Raw genomic sequence first — 22,882 nt, forward strand, 5'->3', positions numbered from 1 at the left:
AACAGAACCAAAAGATATAGAATGTCACTGTATTTCTGATGGATATTTCCACATACATTGTATCAAGCATCTTTGTGGACAGTAGTGACAAAATTACTTATCACTATTTAGACTGATAATTTGTAATAGAACAGCAGTCTAACTGCTGTTGCAAAACTAAACTTTTTTGTATAAAAGAGACAAAGCAGTATAACTGGACTTCTAAGGTAACACGATGATCCCAATATGTATGCCCCATCCATTGGGAACATTGCAGCAATGCTGACTCATGCTAAACCCTAGGGAAATACTGGTCTGGCTGCAGTTTTGCAAACAATTGAAGTTGTAGTTAACATCTCTGGTTATTCAAGGTGCCTTGCAGTTTGTGCACTGAGTTTGTTGCAGCTTCCTGTGACTTCTGAACTTTTTAGACCTGTTGTCATTTGGACCAAGTCATATAGTTGTCTTGGGGCATATCTGAGCATGCTTTGTAAAAAGTTTTGTCTGTGGAAATTAAATGACAGTAAGTAACCACTGTGCAGTTCTGGAGTTTTTGGTGTCTCTTATGTATGCCTGAGAAGTATTCATGTCCGTTAAGGCTGTATTGGAGTTGTCAAAGACAACACTGGTTCTTTAAGGCGCACTTTCCAAGCTGTGGTGTCCTCTCACATTATTTCTGTTCAGTGCTTCATATTCAAAATGGTTTTCAAAGAATCAGGGGAAAAGTTTCTATTTTAGATTACTATCCTTTTTTTAATTCTACTTCTTGAAAAATCCCTAGTGATTCAACACAGCATAGATTTCACAGGAAGTCAGACTTTTTCAAATTCTGGAGATTAGCACCAGACAACAAAACCCTTCGAAGCTCAAAAACTTTCTGCAGTGTGAGGAACTTGATACACTTGTCTGTCAGATTTTTTTTTTTTCACAGAAACTGTTCAAATCAGAATAATTTACTTCTGAACACTTTATCAGAATTATTCTCAGTCCACTGCCTTAGTTAATGTATTTCATAGCACTTTCTCTTTTCTGTGATATAATCTTAAATTACTCAGTTCAGTTGTTGGTGTATAGTTAAAAAAGGAAAAGAAACATTTATTGCAGAAAGTTAGAGTGCTTGTAACTGGTGTTTATTTTAACTTGCTTAGATACAAAATATGATCCCATACCAAGTGCAAGCCTTGGCTTTGAAAATACTCCCTATGACAACTGTTCTTGATTTGGAAACTAGAGACAAGGGTTTTTTTCCCTTTCTCTTTCAGCTGTTACTTTAAATAGGCTTGTTCGTATACTGCATATATTCAATTTGAAAAATGTTTGTTTTGATACCACCAAAGGCCTGATGTCAGAAAGTTTACCTGCCTTCCTGTGATATTTGAAAATACAATTCACTTATACGCAGATACTTCTAGCAGTTCTAGCAAGCATCATTTTGCTTCTTAAGTGCAGTTGATCTAATTTTTTTCATGGGTTGCTGACTTTTGTACTCTTTTTGCAATGCATGTATGAGTCCTGACTCACACATGAAAATGTAAGGAATGCTTTAATTTGCCTGTGACTTGATGAACGATATTGTACTGGCTTTAGGTCATACCTGTTATCTTTCCCTCTCCAGAGGTCAGCTAAGATTCTTTTTATACTTTAAAGACACCTACTAGGAACTTAGATGCCACCTGGAACTATAGCTGTAAAAGTATAAGGATAAATCCTCACATAGTCTTTCACTATGTAGAGGGAGGTAAGAGGCAGGGTGAACAACAAGCATTGCAGGTCTGTATCAGCTAGTACAAATGCACCTAGTGGGTACTGTCAGTGGCATGTGTTACTTGGATGAGTCTTCCCACACCTGAGGTGTTTTGGGGGAAACTAGAACTCTTACTGTGTTTGGGTACATTCTCTTAATTATTCACTATAGAGGGTGACCCTGGAGAGGTGACTAGACTGGCATGAGATAACTCAGCATTTCCACACACAGCAGTCAGCTGAGATGCCCTGTCTCTCTGCCATGTGAAAGCAGCAAGAGAGAATGAGTTCAGGCAGTAGAAGTTCAGGAATAGTAGTGGTTAATAGGGAAGACAGATAGGATAGAACAGGGTCAAAGGTTTAACTACAAAGTAGGGATTAATTTGTGGGAGAGGGGAAAGGAATATGAGTGATAAGTGAAGCTTATGAGCAAGAAAATATCTAAGCATGCTGGCACGTGCAAGTGAATGGTAAAACCTGAGAGACATGTGACTGTGATACAGACTGCCTTGATCAGTTTGTGGAACTGCCATGTAAGAGTAGCAGGCTGCCCAAGGCAATGATGGACGCCAGTCAGGCTCTAAGCTCAACCAACTACGTCTTCAAAATACTGCTGTATCATGTAGTCTTACGTGGTAGTTCCCATCCTGCACTGTTCTGTTGAAGTGCAGGTGTGCTTGAACTTGACAATTTTGCCTCACCTTGTTCCTCATGCCATTCATGTCTGATACTCTCTGGCCTCCTTTGAAGCCCAAGAATTTAGGGAACAGAAGTACAACAGATAGCAAGATTGTGATGAAGACATTTGCAGGTTTTTGCAGACTTTTGGAAAACAAGCTCTCCTATGCTTGCAGGAAACACCTTGGGTTGGCAATTCCGTCTGCTGAAAATCTCAAAGAGCATAAAACTGCTAATTCAGGCTTTTCAGGGAAAAGATTAGGTTCTGCTTGAATCTCCTGGATTGCCCATTTAATTATAGTTTATGTTGGTTGAAGATAAAAGCTGGTGCCTTGTGCAGGGCTTATCCAAGGGTGAACCAATGGGGAAACAAGCAATTTTTTCTTTATTGATTTTATTAGTGCCAAAACTTAAGTGTACAGAAAGGGTAACTGAGAAAGTGTCCATTCAGTGCCCCTGTGGTGGGTAGTGTGCTAAGGATTGTGGAAGGATAGGAGCATAGTTGCTGTGTGTAAACTTAAGACTGCTTGAGAACAAGTCCTGTCACCCGTAGGACAAAACTCCATGGCTTTTGTCCCAAACATAAGCTCTAGTTTAGCTCTGAGGTAGGATACCACCTCATTAGACGTCAATCAAAATATTGCTATGTGTATTTTGTAATCTTATTCACCAAAGTGTAATCAAAGCAATGAATCTTTCTATACCCGTCCTAAAAGAAGAGAGATTAGTTTGGCAACTTCTGACAGCAAAACAAACTGTTTATTGTAAAGACACTTCTGTGTGGTGGCAGTAGCTGTGTTATTGCTGTAAAAATGGAGAAACAAAAACATCATAATGGAAAGCTTTTGTAAATGAGATCATCCAAGGCAGGCATTAAATTAATGGGCAACATAGTCTGGCTTTCTTTGTTAATACTAGGAGCATTCTGCAGTCTTTCTGAGGCTTTAGTCTTCTGAAGGAAGACTACATATTGTCATTTTTCAGACCCTGCTATTAATGATAGCTTTTTCCCTCTAGATTTTCCAAGTTAACGTTTTATTAGAAAATTACTAAAAGGGAAGCCAGTGTAATGCTCTGATGGCACATTTCTTAGCCTTCAGGCTGTAGTTCTTTAACATATATTTCATAGGCAGCAGGATATGCTGTGAAAAGGCATTGCATGGTGATGGCTTTTGTAAAATAAAACCATCACTTTTGATATTTTGAGAGGACTCTTTATTATTAATAAAGTTCTGCAAGTCAACTCACACAGAAAAGACAAGTGAGAGGCAGAATAGGAGCCAGCTTCCTCTTGCAACATTGAGCCACAATTAATCTACTAAGCACTAGATGCTGTCATGCAGGATGTTTTTCAACCAGTTGCCAATCAAATTGATTTCCATTAGTCACTGAGCCCAACTAATGAACACAGAATTCATTTTTCCTTAACAAGACACTCTCTTTGAAACAGTAACTAGGTAGGACTACAAATTTTATGAGCACTGAAATATCCATGGCAGCATTTCAATTTTCCTCTCTTCATTGCTGAAACTCCAGTACTGGAGCTCAGAATACTGTTAAAGATGTATAATGTTGTCAGCTGAAGACTTTTCAGGGACCTTAATATAAAAGATACGGCATAATTTTGTTTTTTATTATGTGCTATATTGCAAACATGTTGCAGTAGCATTTGACATCTGTATGAATCCTGCAGTACATATTTTTATCTCTTTTTTTTTTTTTTTTTTTTTTTTCCCTCTGCAGTTCAGATGGAGAAAATGGAACAGATGAAAAAAGAAAGGCAGGAAAATCGCCTACTGTGTGGCTGCATACCCCTACCAGTGAAATGGAATATTTTGATGACTATAAAAAAGTTGATGTTGCTAGGTAAATGTCAGAAATGCTGTTAGTTTTGTTCTAGTCAGATAAACAGAATAGTTACAACCCATGCAAGAAGCTATGTCAAGTAGCAAGATTTATCAGACACTCTCCTTGTGGGATAGTTTGCACACTATGCAAGTAAACAGGAATCAGAGCCAGTTTCCAGAGGTTGCTTTGTTACTCATCACAATCAGTCAGAACAGCTGGAATTCAGATTTTTTGCCGGGCTTAGCTTCCCTGTTTTAGGAAAAAAAACGTGTTGCATAGTTTGATGCCACTGCTAGTTACATCCCTTTCACAGTCAATTTGGCAACAGTCAAACTAGAATGCAGTTTGAGTCCTGGGCTATTCCCAGAACACTTTTATGCTGATCTATCATCTGAGCATGGTAAAACTATGACAAAAGTTTTAATTTTGGACTCTGTGCTGTAAATTGCATCAGATTATTGTAATGTCTGCAAAAACAGTCATTTTTCCTTTGTTGAAGAACTGGAATGGATTTGAAACTCTTCTAAAATAAAATTAAATAATACTAAAATCCCACTTGGAGGGCTTGAACACTAATTTTGCATACCTTTCACTTGGTCAACTGGGCAGCTAATACGGAAGTCATCAGTCAACCTGATGCTGTGGTTTTGGTCACAAGGCAAATGTTTAAAAAACATCACGTAATTTCCTAAACCATCTTTGAGAAGAAGCTAGTTGAAGAAATATGCGATTACGGTTTGGTTTTTTTTCCCAAAGTCTCCTTCCAGTTTTACCTCTCACATACAATGTAATTGACTGTGTGCTGGTGAGAAGTTAGCTTAAGTTTTTTTTAAGACTTGCTGTCATTTCAGTTTGACCTGTACTTCACACAGGCATACAAATACATACATACATACATATTTTGGAGGGTTTTTTTCTGCAAGAGACCACCTGAGGTATGCAGCCAGTTCCCTTGCTATATAAGTCAGTCCTGCTGTACAATCTCTTGTAAAACCATCTATCTGCATTACACCTAGGGGTTCGTTTGTTCTCACCATTATAGTTTTTACTGGAAATCCTAAACTTCTCAAGTTTAGGAAAGTAAAGAAGGGTTATTGTGCAGGATAAGGGGCCGTAATGGAAACTTGTAGCACCTTTCCCCATTGATTTTTTAACGTAACAAGCTCTTCAGGTTATTCAGTATGGCAGTCTCATATTAATAGTGTTTTCCCTTCTTCTCCACAGTCTATATCTGAAGGCCTCTAAAGAAAAGCTACCTTATTTTTATAGCCTGTTGATAATGCTTTTGTAGCTCTTGGGATAATGTTCTTCTTGTTTTATGAAACACTATTATCTCACCTCTGTTTTTCTGAACAGTTCATGCCATTAATTTCTCCTGTCTAAAACAAACCAAACATATTTCCTAGCCATCAACAGAGATATTCCTCTGTACTTGTTCTACTCCAGAGCTGCTGGGTTTTTGGTTGGCTTCCATTTTCCATTATGAATGGCTAGAGACATACAGGTACGATTTCCTATACAACTGGCACTCACAGTTCCCTTTCATCTCCTTCAGGATTGCTGCTTATCTCAGTGATGTCATTACATTACACTATGCAGTTCATAGCAATCCTCTGATGTGTGCACCTATGTTTCTTCTCTCTTCCACTTTCCAAATGAATTCACGTTTTGTAGTACAAGTTCATAGCTTTCAGCACACGACCTCATACTCTCAGCTACTAAGATTTGTCTTACAATATATCACTGACTATTGCAAGGTAATGATAGTGTTTCACATGCTGCTGACAAATAAATGGACATGGAGCTAAGCACTGTGATAATTCATTAAGTCTTGAACTTCTTTTGATTCCTTTCAACTAGTAATTTAAAATATTCCTTCTAAATTAAAATAAGATTTTTTCAGTAAGGGTTGACACGGTTTAGGAATAAGAACCTCTTTACTGCTGCATAATCCTTCACAAGTCAGATAGTAGTTACTAAAGGATTAATGCATTTCATGGAAAAGCATGCCCTGTTTACAATTTATCAAGGCTAATAAAGTGAGACCAGGCTCATACAGGATGTTTTTTTTTAATCTTCAGGACAAAGAGCAGTGCAGATAGTCCATTCCCAACAACTGATATCAAGAGCGACTCCAAGATCGAAAGGAAAAAACGTACCTCAAACCAGGTAGGGCAAAGCATGGATTTGTGTGTTCATATATCTATAGTGAGAGTAAATACATGTCTACCATGAGAGCCCTGTTGTTTAGCAATATTATAGTTCATGGCTGTATAAGGATGTAGGTTGCATTTTCATCAGTGTGTTAAAGTCTAGGTAAAGCAGGATACAGACTTAACAGCCACATAGCGAGAAAGAGGATTTATTGTAAAACAAGTGGACAAAATGAGGAGGTATTGGGAGGACAGGAAGTGGAGTGGGTCACTTGACTGGAAGACTGTCTAATAAGGTATGTGTCTCTGGGTGTGGGGCTTTTTGTTTTTTAGCTGAAGGCAAATGCACACTTTCATAAGCTGTTTCTAGATGTTCCCATTGATGAGCCACTGAAACAAAGTAAGTATTAACCCCCTTGTCATTGCCACCTAAGATAATGTTATATAACAACTGTGATAATATGCAAGAGAGACTACCTAAACTTTGAACACCTTAAACTGTAGCTGCCTAGAGCTACAAGGCAGTGAATGTTTTTGTTGTAATCTCGCAGAACTTACTTCTTCAGATGTTGGGTATCATTGGGAGTTGTGGCCTGCTTTGCACTGCTTAGCAGAGTAACTTACTGCAACATTTTTTTGCACTGCACCTTCCCTACTAAAGGTACTGTTTAATTGAGATGGCACTGGTCAAGTGACTAGCTTGAGTTTTTGCTGTCAGTGCTTTAAGATTTAAAATCAGAGAGAACAACTTAAACTATTTAAAAGTTCTGTTGTTCTCTGTGGTAGTTATAACAAGCGAATTCTACATGGATATGGATATGTATAACAAATTTTTTTTCAAGGAATACAAGCAAAGCATTTCAAGATTGAGAAACAATTTGCTCAATGTCTGTGAAGTAAAAGCAGTATTACTTCACATGGGTTTTATCTCTGTTTTGATAATGTAGTCCAGACAACTGCTAGAGAGATGAAAGTTTAAAGCTAAAACCTTTCATTAAGCTCTTTCAGGTAATTTTTACATTATGCAAATGTAAAGCTAGTCAAAAAGCTTATAGGAAACTAGGTGGTGGTCTCTCAGAAGGAATTCTTGTTTTCTGGGAGATACCTGCATGTTACACATTTTAGACTTTGTCCATCAGCTGCTTTGAGTCTAAACTTAGGCCTGAGCTTAATAGTATTAGTTAAACTTATTATTTCAAGATTGGACAATGTTTATGAAAAAGTATAAACCTAAACATATTATGGCTTTGAAAAAAGAGAAAAAAAAAAGCCAAATCATTAACAGTTCACTTGTGTTGTGGTTACCTTAAAGATTATAGAATATCTATTTGTTTCAGGCTTTACCTGTGCCCTGCAGAAAGAAATTCTGTACCAAGGAAAGTTATTCCTTTCTGATAACTGGATTTGCTTTCATTCCAAGGTTTTTGGTAAAGACACTAAGGTTAGTGAAATCTTTACATACAGAGCGCTAATACTATTCCATAACAATTTGTTCATCACCAGAAGCTCACATTGTTGTAGTATTAACAACAGTAGAATTGAATACAATCACTGTTCAGAAGTGATGCCCAAAAGTCATTCTAGAATTGGAGCACAGTTACTATTAAAGATTGCATCACACAAGACTTCCCGTGTTAAAAAAATTAGGTAATATCATCTGACATGCAGCAGTGAAGGCATTGTCAAGCCCATGTAGCACAAACTGTAGAAAAGTCTCTCTTGGGGTCAGTACAGAAAAGAGGAGGAGAAAGAAGAGAAAGGAAGGCTGAAAGTATAAGGACTGCAAGACTGTAGTTGAGGAACTAGACGGAAGGATCAAGCATAAAACGGCAATTAAAGATGACAAACTAAAACTGTCTTCTGAGTTGACTGGCAAAGGAGACTTTGAGGGATTCTTCTAGCACTTTTGTTCTGTGTAAACAGAGAACGGGGAAAGAAAAACTGGTTTGCTAGGTTTTCACTTGTGAGCCTGGTATGAAAACCAGAAAGGAGAGATCAACAGTCTTGATGAAAATGCTAATTTAGAAGATTATCATTTACACTTTTTTGTTAAAGATATGACCCACCTAAGGTTTGGGTCTTCTATTGTGAATGATGTGCATACAGATAAAAGTAAAGCTTTCCAAAAAGATTGGTGTTGTGGTTCTGTTGATTGAGAACTTTTTGGAATGGTTTTGTTTACATAAACTGCTTTAGGTTTGAGGTTTTATTAGGAAATAGCTCAATTTGCTGCAAGGATTTCTTTGGCTTTTTTCTTGAGTACTTCCTTGAACAAACTTCCTGGTTGGATCCAGACTGCTTGTCAGATAACTGAGTGCCAGAAACAGTTTAGGGGTTCAGAGCATCTTATTTCTTTGCCATCAGCTGTTTTGATGGAACACCGTCTGTCTTTGATAGGCCTTTAAAAAGGATGGAATAAATTTAAACAATGTTTAAAATTGATAACATGTTGTTCATAGTGACATTATAGGTTGTTGTGTTTAGTCCTTGTCAGAAGAAACTGAGTTGCATTTGAAAGACCTGGAAAAAGAAAAAAATGTAGAATGATAATGATGTGTTACTGAGAAAATAGCTTTGTCAACAGGATTGTAACTGCAGAAATGTACACATATTTATGTATATAATAAAAAACAGGCAAAATACAAGATAAGGTATAGTAAACAGTTTTTTGTGAATGTGGCTATAGTAATATTCCAGGTTATTCATAAAATTCTGGGTCATTGTTTTTAGAACACATTACTGGAAACATTAAGAGTAAAGGGGATAGACATGATCATTTAATTCTGGCTGTCATCTTCCCCTATCCCTGCAATACACACTTAAAGCTTTGTTCAGTCACATACAACAGAAACAAGGTTTTGGAAGTACCATCAACAAAAAGCAGGAAAATCTTAAAAAAAAAAGGCAGGAACATCTAATGAAAAAACAACATAGAAGGAGGAAAAGAGAGGAAGGTGGGGGGAAGAAATCAAACTTGACAGCAACATTCTTAGCAATCAGATACCCTGACAATGTTTCCAAGACACAAAACCTCTATTGCTTAGAACTTTTAAATTTAAACTTAGTCATAAACTGTTTTATTGTGAGAAACATCTGGTCTACATGTTCTCACTAACTTTTCAACACTCATTCAACAGTTCTTCTACCTGCAGAGTTTTGTTTATTGAAAGTTTTGTTGGAGGGAACAGCCATGCAATTCAGGAGACTTGAGTCTGCACTGTAAATGTTGTGCATATTCAAAAATAAAAGATCGCTTTTCCAGGATTGAATAGGCTTTGAAACTTACCACTGTCTGTCCAGGTAGTTCTTTTTTGGCTATATATATTGGCCACGAGTCTTTCTTGGAGCTAAGGATTGTCTTATGCAGTTGTTTTCCAAGTTGCCTGCAAGTAAACCTTGTTTCTTGAAATAATTATTACTCCAGATAAAGTATATTGCTGTGATTTTACTGTTTTTATCTAATGCTGGGATTACAGTACAGTAAGCAAGTACTTAAACACACTTAAGTAAACTTTCAGTCTTGATTACAGTAATTTTATCCATGAAAATAGCATGCAGTGGAATGGCATCAACATCTCTGATTTAAAGTTCTTTGAGATGAACTGAACTAATTTGGGAACTTCTAAGCTTCTTTTTTCATCATTACTGGTAGCAGGATTTCTGCTGAAAAAAATCTTCTGGTTTGGTTTTGTTTTAGTGTGTTCATTTTTTTTTTTTATTTTTTAAAGTTACACAGATTCTGCCCTAGCATTTGACTAGCCATGCTTCAACACTGGTTGGCAGTCTTGCACTCAAACTAATGTAAACAAATAAATGTTTTGTTACATGAAAAAAATATTCATTTCATGAACTTGTGTTGCTGTTGTGAACAAAAGTTCAGCAAGATTTTATGAAACTCTGCACATAGCAGCTTCTTTCTTCTGGACTAGTATATGTTTTTAATTCAGTGCTGTGATAATTCAAACAATCTTTGGACCATTTTAATCTCAATTCCAAGTTTTTCAGGTAGTTGTGATGGTGTGTGCTAAAGGAATTCTTAAACTGAGCTGTGTCTTAATGGTGTTTATCATGGCTAACTATATTTGCTTGACTCACTAAGCTCTAGGCATTTCATCTGAACGTCAAGACAGTTATTTCGTCCTCTGTAATACAGGAAGAGCCCATGCAGAATGTCTGAAGTGATATGCTCTGAAACTGCGCAGACATTAAGCTAATGGGGTTGGCTGTTAGACAAAGCAGGAAAGAAAATTCAGACCTTTTCAATGCAAGTGTAGACAGTCTGGGTGGCATACAGAGAAATCAGTTTAAGTCAGTTGGTGTGTGGGGATTGAATCTTTCAACATTGCTGAAGGACAGACTGTTTACTTGGCTGCTTGTTGCAGACTATATAAGTAGTGAAAAGACTTCTTATATTCATTCTTCAACAAGACTCTCAAATCAACAAGTCTGATTTGGTCTGAAATGTTTTGTTTCTAAACAAAGAAGCCTAGCTTGAAAATTGGTTTATTCTGCATGTCTACAGCGAACTAAACCTGCAGTCTTGTAAGAGCCAGAAGGCATCAGGAAAGGAAGACAAAAAACAAAAGCCTGGTTTGACATCTGGTAAAAAACACAGTAAAAATAGTTAAGGCAAAGTAATAATCTGAAACCAAACATGTTCCACATGAAATACTAATAATCAGGGACGTAGTCACAGAATCTTTAAAGGAAGAGTGTTGAGGGTCTGGCTTATTACAGTTGGTAGGCTGGCTCCTTGTGAAAGAGTATGCAGATTTGTGTTTGTATTGGAAGTCTAACACTACTTTTGACCGTATTTCAGATTAGTATACCTGTGCTCTCGGTGACAGTTCTGAAGAAAACCAAAACTGCCCTTCTTGTGCCAAATGCTCTGATCATTGCAACAGTCACAGACAGGGTAAGTACTGGTAGAGAGTATAGCTATTGTACTCTGACTGCTTTCTCTTTCTTTCTACTTTTTTTTCCTTGTTATTTATTGTCAGTAATATGAGGGATTCTTGAAAATACCAAGTGATCATTTACACAGCTGTAGGAATTGGCTGCATGAGGTAATTTAGACTTTGGATCCTCGAGAATCCAGTTTCTTAGGAGATGATTCTAGCTTCTTCTGCCTCCTCTCTTGTGATAGGCAGGGACTTTTTTGTTTAACTCCATGTCTTTTTTCTTTGGATGTGCAGTAAACAAAGTTGTGTAGAACTTTGTGAAAGAATAAGAAATGGAATCGCTGACCGCCACCTGCTATCTGTAATGTTATTCTCTACTTTGCAGGACTGCTGTCTAGCAGCACTGGGAAACTGAAACAACTAGGTCAGGAAGTGCATACACAGAGTTACTTGCTTTGTTGGCAGCTCTGACAGTACTCTTTCATTCACATGGGTCTCTTATCTGACCAGCAACTCCTTATATGCACAAAATACAGTTGCTTACAGTGATAGCTGGAATAGTAATTGCATCAATCAGTTAAAAATGTGATAAGGGCAGCCTCAGAATGAGGCCATTTTCATTGTGCAAGTATTTAGTGGAAGCAGGGCACTGTACAAAAGAATGAGATGTGGTTTAGTTGGTTGGGTTTTTTTTAAAAAGACTTTTTAAAAAAATAGCAGATCTAGACTATACCTTGGTACCTGGAGCAGAACATGGTAACTTTTACATGCATGTGCTGTGCTCCTTGTGATTAAACACAGGTTTAGAAGGAGTGGAGTTTTTCCTACTATATGAAAGTTCTTCAAAATAGTTACTTGATCAGCAAATCTACCTTTTAGTTTTATTTAGGTAAAAGAAAGCTTGCACTGTATGCCTTTTCTCAAACAGTTTTGGAACTTTTGTTTTCCAGTACATGTTTGTTTCCTTACTCTCCAGAGATACCACCTACAAGCTATTAAAATCTATCTGTAGACATCTTGAGGTAAGTACTAATGGGAGTGAAAATGGAATGTGGCTCTGTGTTCATTATTACTGCTTTTCTGCTTTTAAGCAGTAGGTAGTTTTCATGTTCCATGTTAACACTACTGCATTTTTCAGGATACAAGCATGGGCAACAGTCCAAATCCCTCTTCTGCAGAAAACAGCTTCAGGGCTGATCGTCCTACAAGTCTGCCCCTGGTAAATGGTTTGTTGTTTTGTTGCATGGCAGCTTTCATTGCAAGTAGTACTTAAAATGTCTGAAGAGGGGAAACTGAAGGAAATGATGCTATCCAGTTCTAAAACTTCCACGAGTTTCTTAAAGTTAGGAAGCAGAGGGAATGACTAGCATATTTGTAACTTACCTGATCACATGTAGTATATATACATGCGTATGCTTTGGATGTGTTCCAAGGGTCTGTATGCTGTACATATCTCTCTTAAGCAGTCAGGTTTCACAAAACATGACCCTGACTTTTGCTTCTTCCTCCGCCTTAAACAGTTATTGAAATGTTTCCAGTTGTGCTTTTTCCTCTCTGAGTCAGTTCAGACATCTGAAAGAGCTATGTAACCACATGTGAAAACCGGAGTCTAGTTGTAGTAATGCCTGTCCTTTACTTTTTGGTTTAACTGAATGTCTGTTCTTTTGCACACAGACTTACTCTCTTCAGTTAAATGAAGTCAGGGGATCAGAATTGATTTCTGGTGATCATCTGGGCCTTATTTTGCTAACTTGGTCTTTGTATCAGAGATTATTCCTGGTGAAACAGTTTTCAATCTGTTGGTTCAGTTTCTAGAAGGAGGTCAGAAGAAATAAGATTGTTTAGATTTAGAGCAGGGTTGAGCTTTCTTGTGACTCTCACTGTCAGGATTTCAATGAAGACTATTCTGATCTGGATGGAATAGTGCAGCAGCGGAGACAAGAGATGGAAGAGTCCAGCAGCACAGGCTCACAGACCCCAGAGCTGGAATGCTTCCAAGGTGAGTGGGATAGTATGCCCCAAGAAAATTAGAATTACTTAGCTCTCAGTTTTGCCTCTATAATCCCCTTCTGATGGTGGAATCTACATTCTCCACAGTTGTGGAGAATTACATGGTTTTTAAGGTTTTCTTCAAAGCCACATTAGCTATATTCCTGTTACTGTATCCCTTTGCAATCCAGATTTGGGCAATGACTTGTTGATAGCAGATCTGATTTGCCACTACTGCTTGCAGTTGTGTATTTGTTTTCTGAGAGCTCCTTGGATTCCCTCTCCGTTTTGCTAGCAGAGGTACAATGTAGGAGATGTTTGCTGCTTTTTTTTTAAAGGAAGAACAAACAAAACTCCGTATTTTAAAGCAGTTTAAGTCACAGTCTGACTCCTAATCTATACAAATAACATTCTGTACCTGTTCTTTTGTTCAGTGGTATGGCTTGGGGTTATTTGCTTTCATTATTCTGTGGCATTTTCTGTATATGTGTTTTTAATTGTCTCATGGTGTTTATGAACCAGTAACTAAATTACAATGTCATCATTTGCCATATGAGCACCTCTGAATAATGACTTAACTTGCTATCTTACTTTCTTACAGCTATTAACCACACCTTTCTCTTTTCCTTTTCAATAAGTTAAATACCAATGTCTAATTAAATAATCACCCTGGGAAAAGAATTGAGGGAGTGAGAAGCACATCTATCACTTGTGATTCTGTTTCTTGTGCATCATTAGAGAAGTTCAGGGTGTGCAAGTAAAGCATGAACAAAATTAGTGTCACTGGATTTTTCTGTCCTATCTCTTTTAAGACATTGTCTGCATTTAAAGAACAGTCAGGAAAAGGAGGTATAATATTTTTAAACTACCAGGGCAATATCTCCATTTGATGTTGCTATTAAAGTTACTTGGAATCATTACTTTTGCATATTCAGGCCTTTTGAGAGATGACTTTGTTCTCTGTGTAATGTTCAGACTGGAAATTCAGTGATAACCTTCAGAGTTTGCATAGGTCGCTACCTTTCAAAGGATCTGGAGATTTAATACAGCATACAGAAATGCACCTTTTCAAATCCTCCTCTTCCCCTACTCCTTGGCTAACTTAAGCTATCCACAACTTCCTTTGACTTGATATTTCAGCCGTATTAAAAATCTTGCTTTTGACAGATTATCATGTCTTTGAGACACAGACTCACCTGAAGGTTTCCAAGACTGAGTCCATCCGCTCAAATGCACACAGTAAACATGGCCCTGACGGAAAAGCCCAAAACAGTCCTCAAAGTGGTAAGGAGTCAAGGGCAGATCTTCAGCTGGAGTTAGCTAAGTTTGCATAGTAATGTTAGTTCATATAATTTGGAAGATCTCTTTCTTGTTTATCCCTCTGATTATGTTATCTGTTGCATGCTCCAGAATACCATTGGTGTGCTGTGGTCTGCTTTGATCAAAATAACACTTGGTTCTTTTCCTCACAGGCCGTTCTGAAGTCTTCAGGTTCTTTCACAAAGTGAAGTCCCAGAAGCTATTTTCTCTGAACCATCTACTTGTACTTTACGCAGTTCTGTAAGTTAACAGTTTAATACCGAGATTGTGTAAAAAGTAGGATTCTTTATGTTTACATGGATTAATGTAGTCTAAGCTTCACTTGAAAAAGGGGAATTATTGGGAATTGCGGCCTTTATCATTTCTGGAAGGAGAAGTGCTGGGGCAGGCTTATTTAACAGACCTTTACCTTTAAAAACAAAGGGTCTTTCAGTTCAGGAATTGTTATGAGTTTAACTAAAGTTCATTTTACATGTCACTTAGCAAAGCCATACTCAAGGCTGAGTTGTTCATAACTGTCAGAATGTGATTGGTGGGTATTCCTGAGAATAATACCTTTATTATTCGACATGTACTACTAACAGTTTAAACAGCTTTTGACATGAAATTTGTCAGGTACCTCTAAAGTTTCTATTAACCGATGTACCTTATTTTTATGTCTTACAGTGTTTGTGTACTAATATTTTCTACCTTCTACATGAGATATAAAATCAGCGTTCTGGAGGAACGTCTTATTTCCATCACATCCTTTGATTCACATGTTAAGGAGTAAGTTACACTCTGTAAAATTTAGGGACTTTAAACCATTTATCTATTACCTGTCAGGCTCATCTGTTTTCTTCAAAACCAACGTCATACTGTAGTGCCCTTGTGCCCTGTAGTTCTTGTATCTGTACTAGCCTTGTCTCAAAGCATTCTATTTAAGAATTCTGGTACAAATGTGAGGTACTATGATGTATTACTGCCTTCAGAATGTTTCAGAAACCTGTGAGTAACTTCAGTGTAAACTGCTGAGGTGAGCAGTTCCTTTTGAGAGCAATGGTTCTGTGGAAAAGGTACAACTGGAGTCTTAATGTCATTTGACTAGCCTTCGATGGCAGAGGTACTTCATAATCTTTGGGCAAATACATCTGACTTGATTTTAACATGTTTTCTAAAGCTTTAGGCCTCCTGTATTCTTTTTAGTAACTAACATCCTGTCTTGCTAGAATAAAAAAAAAACACCGACACACCAGAACCAAAACGAGCAAACAAAAAACAAAATCCAAAGACACCAAGGGAAGGTCTTTTGTGTATTTGAAGAACAAATACAGAAAAGGGCCATAGTTCCATAGGTAGTTCCATTCCATAGCAAGAGTTATGGATGTCATCTACCCCTGCAGTTGGTTCTTTTTTTTGTTTTCCATGTTGCATGGATAGAAAATAACACAAGCGTCAAATACAGAAGCAGTGCAGGAGCACACTTCACAGCAGTATGCCACTGCCAATTGTATCAGCTCCCTTCTCCTCTCTTAGAACCAAAGACAGTTAAGTGGATACTGCTGAGAATACTGGTCAGTTTATTCAGCACTAAATTTTGCATTCACTCTTCTCCTCTTCCTGTAACTGATTTTTTTTTCTGAGCTGCTCTAAAAAACATGGCTTAAAAAATTATTTGTAAACCTCAGTGAAAAAACAGCAGCCAGGTGCAGCATGAGTGGGAGTGATGATAGCTGGAGACGCACCACTCAAAAAACAGGGAGGGGGAGTGGAAATAAAATTCAAGACAGAGTTGTACCCAAGCTGGGTGGAACTGTCTGTGAAGCATTTCAAACCTGTAGCAAGCTCTTGAGTGAGTGTGCTTGTTAATTCCTCTTTCTTTGATGACCTGCCCATGACAGACAAGTCACTCAGAAAACGCAGTTGTAGTTATATTGAAGAAAACTCTGCTGCTTAGGATCCAGCTGCTCTCAACTGTCTCCTGTGGAAAGCAACAGGACTCATATGCATATGTAAGAAAACAGAGCTAGAATAAAAACAGGAGTAGAAAGGAAATGGTTCTTTATGTTGAATAGGCCTTCATTTATATTTTAGCAATAATGAAGGAGATAAATAAACCTATCTGTAATAGTAGGCAATGTCAAAGCCGTTTTCCCAGTTTTTACATGTTTTTATTAGGAGGACACTGTGTTCCTCTTCTGAAGCACAGTTACATGAGAAAGTCATGTTTTCTATTGCTCTGATCCCAAACAGTACAAGATATGGGACGATCTAATATGCACTCTGACAGTAGGGGCTAGGTTTTTTTACTTCCTCCAGGTCACAGGACATGGAATTTAATGCAACTTTTCAACTTCTTTCAACTTATTTCCAGTGGAAATAATTGTAAAGTTTTCCATCTGAATGCCAACAAATAAAGAATGTAGTCAGGAGTACAGAAGTGACTTAGGCCTTTGTTTCTGTAAACAAGTATAGTTCACAACACTGCCACCGTGTTGGCATCTACATGTGTGTCTTCTGTTTTCCTCTTTGGCTTTTCTGACACTTACTCCTTCATTTTCTTTGACAGACGTCCAGTGCATCAAGATTTGGGATCTCATCTGCAGATTAATGCTGATGCCTTCTGTGACGAGTTAACTGCTAATCTTATAAAACTGGAAAAGGTAACTTCCTATAATACATCATAAATGCTGATTAATTAGGTTCTTGCTGAATTTCTACAATCTGTTGTTTTGAAAAGTGCCAAGTTAAGACCCAAATTTCATGTTTTCCTAGGCAAGGGACTGGTTTTTGGACTATAAATCAGCCCCAATATACAAGCATTGGTATATGTAAGTGTTTTGCCTTCAGTTGAGGCTTGCACCCAGGACACTTCAGGAGTGATTATTGCATGTAAAGATCTCAGTTATTTTTGTCCATGAAGGCTAAGAATTCTGAACTTAACCTTTAATACCATTTGATGAACTTTTCTGTCTGGGGTTTTTGTTTGCGTTTTGGTTTTCAGTAAGAAAAACAGTGCTGACTTTCATATATACTGAGCCTCTTCGTATGAAGTGGCTGGAATCTGCCTGTTCGACTGCAGTGACACAAATGCTGCTGCATGAACTGTGTGATTCCCTATACCTGACCTTTACTTTTTTTTTTTTTTTTTTTTTTACTTTTCTGTAATTGCAAAAGGAAACATACTTGCTGGTTTTAAACAACACTTTTTTTTTTTTTTTCACAACACTTCGAGTGTTGTGGTGGACTGAACCTTGGCCAGAAGTCAGGCACCCACCCAGCCGCTCTCTCCCCTTCCTTGCAGGACAGGCGGACAAAATAGGATGAGAAGGCTTCAGGGTCAAGAGGGAGATGGCTTATCCATTACCATCACAGTCAAAACAGACTTGACTTGGGGAAATAATACAATGCTAGTGAGAATAGATTTGCACAGTGAGAAACAAGGGCAAATGATAGAACAACAGCTTTCTTCCTTCTTGTCCCAGGTTCATCTGTGCTCCTGACACCTCCCTCCCTGCCCCCCACGTGGAACTGCTGGAGAGTTAGACTCAGTGCATAACAACTTTCTCTCTGCCACTCCTTTCTTTCTATTTTTTTTCCCCCTACTCCAGTGTGTGAGCTTCTCCAAGGGCTCTAGTTCTTCAGGAAATAACTGCCTGCTCTGGTATGGGATCTCCATGGGCTGCGATGTGGACATCTCTGCCATGGAGCACCTCCTTCTCAGACCTTGGTGCTCCTTCTGCTGTTTCTCACACTCTTACTCTCCCTCTCTCTCTGTTTTGTGCTTTCCCCCGTTCTTAAATACACTTTCCCAGAGGCTATACCACCATCTTCGCTGAGGAGCTCAGCTGCACCTTACCATGGGTCTGTTGGAGGCTCCTGGAATGGTTGTGCCCAGCACAGGGAAGCCCTTGGCCTGTTCCCACAGCTGCTGCACCTGCAGCCCCTGTCCTGTGCCTGCCCCCAAACCTTGACAGCTGCACCCAAGTACCAGCTGTGTGAAATGTCATGTGCTGAGGACACATACACTGACCATGCATGGAAGAAGGGATTAGTGGTGTGAAAATAAAAGTCACTCAAATTCCTACCTGCATAAGTCACATTAGATATTTTTGCCTCTGTCTTTACAACAGAGTTCATGCCAAGGTCTTTCAACACCTTTCTTTCTCAAACCAAGTTTCTCAGATATCATAAAGCTAGGATTGTATCATATCACTGATCACCTGTGTAGCACAGGATTTGCGAAGACCACCAAAAAGTGGTTTCTCCCACACATCTCCACCCCTTTAGCTGTGGAAGTCTAGAGTAATGCTAGCATGACCCTTCTGCATGCCCAGGATAGTAACAATACAATATGAATTCCAGATGATTACCAGGTACAATCTTTAGCCAAATTAGGTCATTTAAGCAGTTACTGTTTTCTAGCCATCTGGAACAGGCTAGCAAGAGGGTTTATGGGAGACCTTGCTTTATTTCAGTGGGAAGCCAACCAGCCCTTTGTAGCAGGGCTGAGCACTTTGCCACTTCCTTATATAGTCTCTACTTGGAGACACAGTAGAAGTCAGCTGGATTCATCATTGAATCATTCAGCTGTTCACAGCGAAGTGACCCTCTGTCCTGAATTAGAGACTTAAGTCATGTGCAGGATGGTGTCCTTGGACTCTTGCCTCATGTTAGCCAGATATTCCAGACACAATCACTTGCTGTACATGCAAGCCAAGTGAGAGCTGTCTGTAGCTGGATATTGCCCCATCCTGGTCCTCACCAACCTGGGCAAGCAGTGATTAGAGCAGGATCTTTGGCCCCACTCTTGTACTGCAAACCTGGTAGAAATGCAGTAGCTTTATGTTCTCTGAGCAAAGTTACTGCAGTAAGTGTTTCATATGTCTTGGTGAGAAGGAATAGTAACAGGCTGCAGCTGGCTACAGCAGCAGCTGTAGCATAAGAGTTCCAGTGTCACTTGTCACCTCTCCCTTGGCTTCCCCTGCAACTGCACCACTGCAAACTGGAGCACAGAAATTACCCAGGGTTAAAGACTCAAAATTGCTCTCCAGTTAAAAGAAGTTCAGTGCAAGAGTATGTTGCAGTGAGTTTTTCAGTGTGACCTTGTGATTTTTACAGGCTCTACTTCATATTGAAGCCAAGGAATTACTACAGCTAGATAAATTTTGCTTTGGCATTGAAGTGTATTTAGTAGGTTGTTAAAATGAGCCACATCTGTCAGAGGATAAAGTGTTGAATCAGGGGAGGGAAAACATGGCCTAATGTTACTCAATCCTTTAATGTAGTTTTTTTAAAGGAAACTCCTGTGCATGCATTGATTCTAATAAAATGCTTCTTACTGTTTTTCTTTTCCCAAAATGCCTCTGTTGAAAAAGCTGTGCATCAGGGTTAGAAATCGTAAGGTAGGATTAGTAAGAGGTATCCTTGAGCACATAATACAATGGCTCTTCAGATTAAAGCCTGAAAGTAGCTGTGACTAAACCTTCTGCAGCCAGTGAATGGTAGTTGCTAAGGTATAGGGAACACATGTACCAGGGGATATGACCTCTCTGCTTTTGAGGACAAGGAGATGAGAAGTGGATAAGTAGGCTGTGTAAAATAGGTCTGCACAAATCATCCTTGAGGAAACAATGGGATGGCTTTGCCTTCAGTGCAACTAAATCTGGCAAATGGGACATGTCTGCTAATAACTAGAAAACCTTATTTTGCTGGGCATCAATTATAGCTGGCTGTGTAGCTGAAGCTGTTACAAAACTTTTTGCATTACCCACTTAAACCTGAACTGTGACTTTGAAGTTTGAGGCTTTTATTGGGTTTTGATCAGCTTCAAAATAAATAGGTTTCTTATCCCTTTATGTCTAGCTCTAGGGATTTTTTCCTATTTTCTCATACCTAATGAAGGAGACAATCTATAGGAGTAAATTGAAGGAGATACTCATAATTTGAAAGCCAGGTGTGCTGCTGGCTGACTGTATTAGTCTAAGGCTGTTTCCTTAGACTGTCATGCAGGAAACATGTAACATGAATGCCATTGGTATGAATAGGTGAGATAGAATCAAAGTGCGTGTGGGAAGTATGTTGAAAAGTGTGTCTTGACTTTTAGTTTTCAATGCAGCATAACATTTCCTACCTCCAAATTATTTTTCTCTCTTTCTCCAAGATACAGAGCAACTTACAAAAACTACTTGAAGATGGTGAATGAAACGTTGCTGTTCTTGGACTGCTTCGAACCTCGTTCTCTCTTGACAAACAGTTAGAAAGGAGCTCTGCTGGCCAGAGTTCAAACTGCTTTATTTTCAGTCCAAGCCAAGCTTAAACTACTGTAAAGTCATAATGCAGAAAGTCAGTTTGTTCTTGAGCATGTATCTACACATTTTGAAAACATACATGTTTTCTGCTTCTGCAGAGGAGTTGGAGTAGATGATCTCTAAAGGTCCCTTCCAACCCTACCATTCTATGATTCAATGATTCATCTATGTATATCTATATGCTTTGAAAAGAAGGGGATTTTTTTCTTCTCTCTTTTGTGTGAATTAGTGGATTTTATAGCTTGCTTGATTCTAGACCTGCTTACACCAGTGCAAATCTGGTGCATCTCCTTTTACCTCAGTGTTTGCTTTCTGCCTGTTGTCATACAAGTGCAAATGGGAAGAATGTCAGTCGTGACTCACGTGCTGAAGTATTTCGTGAATGTGGTGATATCTGTTATGGCAATGGTTATTGATTGGTGCTGTGCTCTTCATTTTTGCTTTTGTGCCCTGGCATCCCAAAGATCAGAAAATAGACACCTCTGGTTTTGGTTATGTGACACTCTTGAGTGTTAAAGGTGTGGTCAGTTCTCAGATGCTGTAGAAAGGCTCAATTCTACTTTCTGTGGCATTGCATCACTGCTCAGGATAAGATGTTTTGCTTCTGGACATTCAGTTTCTGTTGAAGTCAGGCTTGAAATGTGTACAGTCTTGCCAACATATAGTTGAGTTGCTTTTGAGTCACAGTGTGGGAGTGACATGTCTGCACAACTTAGAATTACTGCTAGGTTTTTTTGTCCACTCACATGGTCTCTGTCCATTAAGTTAATCAGTGTGAAGACCCTCAGTCAGCTTTCCTTGGGGTTGCGTGTGGATTTGGTTGGCTGAGCAAGTGCTGTTTGTGCTGCAGTTGATGCAAATCTAGTCTTGGTATGTGACTCTGGGAATCAGATATTTCCCCATATTAGGAACTGGTGAATTAGTGATTCAGCAATGCAAACAAATCAGTAGAGTGAATGAAAAATCAGAGACCTGCTTTATTATCATACTGGGTTTTTTCACAGTGCCTAAGATGGAATAACTGGGGATTTTTAGCTTTCTGATTTCACCAAGCAGGCTGATTGTTTTTTTCAAAAGCAATATTTAGGATAATTACAACAAGCATCTTCAAAGTACCTATTGTTTATAATATGCTATGCATTTTATAACCATTTCTGTGAAATGTACCTACTTTGTTTAAATAAAATTTTTTAAAACAAGCGCCTCAGTACTGTAATTTGGATGAACACAATTCCAACCTACAGTTCTAGTCAAATGTTGGTGTTCAGGATCAGCAGTCTTGTCCCTCGCAGCACAAAGTTTGTGTGGAACCCTTTACCCAACACAAAGGATCTGGAACTGTGTTCTGCTGATGGGTGTCCTCTGAACTCACCTGTATTCAAAGGTCTTCCCAGATTGCAGTGACAGAACACTGGGAGCAAATTTGGCACACAGAATTGTGAGGAAATATTTTCTCAAGTGATTCCTCAAGGATATTGGATGAGTATTACATTGTTGAGGCAGCTTAGAGAGCCTCTTGTGCTCTCAGATTCCATATGAGCATGATCTGTCAGGAATCTGTGAGACCTGTCTGTGCTTCCTGCAGCTTCTGCCTTTCCTGCCTTGGCTGTCGTGAGATTATTGGAACACTTAGTTTTACAAGAAATCTACGGAAATAATTTGAGTTTTTTTTCTTCTTTTTCCATCCTTTTTGCTACTCTACCACACAGTTTCACAGCTAATGTAACATTCTGGACTCTGACTCCATCTTTTCCCTTCCTTACTTGCCTTACATGCGTTTACTCTGTGTCTGTAACAGAAGTTTGTAGTGCTGCTTTTGTTTTAGAAATTGATGCCACTAGTCATCTTTATCAAAGGGACTTCAGGGAAACCAGATTATATCCAGCAACTGACCTTAGTTGGCTTGTTACTCCATTACATCAGTAAGGATATGCTTTGCTATAGGAAAACGAGGGGGAGATAATATTTGACATATGGTTTT

The 22,882-nt window shown here is 38.5% G+C and overlaps 1 protein-coding gene across 5 annotated transcripts in view; it reads left to right on the top strand.

Annotated features, from left to right (window-relative positions):
• Positions 1-22,054, top strand: part of GRAMD2B (GRAM domain containing 2B) — a 32,374-nt gene extending 10,320 nt beyond the window's left edge. For 3 of the 5 annotated variants that reach the window (XM_062018021.1, XM_062018024.1, XM_062018026.1), the window contains 13 exons: positions 4,144-4,266; positions 6,330-6,417; positions 6,735-6,801; positions 7,739-7,842; positions 11,221-11,316; positions 12,253-12,324; positions 12,441-12,521; positions 13,190-13,301; positions 14,459-14,575; positions 14,764-14,851; positions 15,278-15,379; positions 17,160-17,253; positions 20,754-22,054. In XM_062018021.1, the coding sequence (XP_061874005.1) occupies positions 4,144-4,266; positions 6,330-6,417; positions 6,735-6,801; positions 7,739-7,842; positions 11,221-11,316; positions 12,253-12,324; positions 12,441-12,521; positions 13,190-13,301; positions 14,459-14,575; positions 14,764-14,851; positions 15,278-15,379; positions 17,160-17,253; positions 20,754-20,795 (1,186 nt within the window). In that variant the 3' untranslated portion in view covers positions 20,796-22,054. Of the gene's footprint in view, positions 1-4,143; positions 4,267-6,329; positions 6,418-6,734; positions 6,802-7,738; positions 7,843-11,220; positions 11,317-12,252; positions 12,325-12,440; positions 12,522-13,189; positions 13,302-14,458; positions 14,576-14,763; positions 14,852-15,277; positions 15,380-17,159; positions 17,254-18,075; positions 18,299-20,753 lie in introns of those variants that run through there. The other 2 variants (XM_062018023.1, XM_062018025.1) reach the window with 2 other exon arrangements.
• Positions 22,055-22,882: the final 828 nt, after the last annotated feature.

The sequence above is a fragment of the Colius striatus genome, chromosome Z (assembly GCF_028858725.1).
Source record: "Colius striatus isolate bColStr4 chromosome Z, bColStr4.1.hap1, whole genome shotgun sequence".
Lineage (NCBI taxonomy): Eukaryota > Metazoa > Chordata > Aves > Coliiformes > Coliidae > Colius > Colius striatus.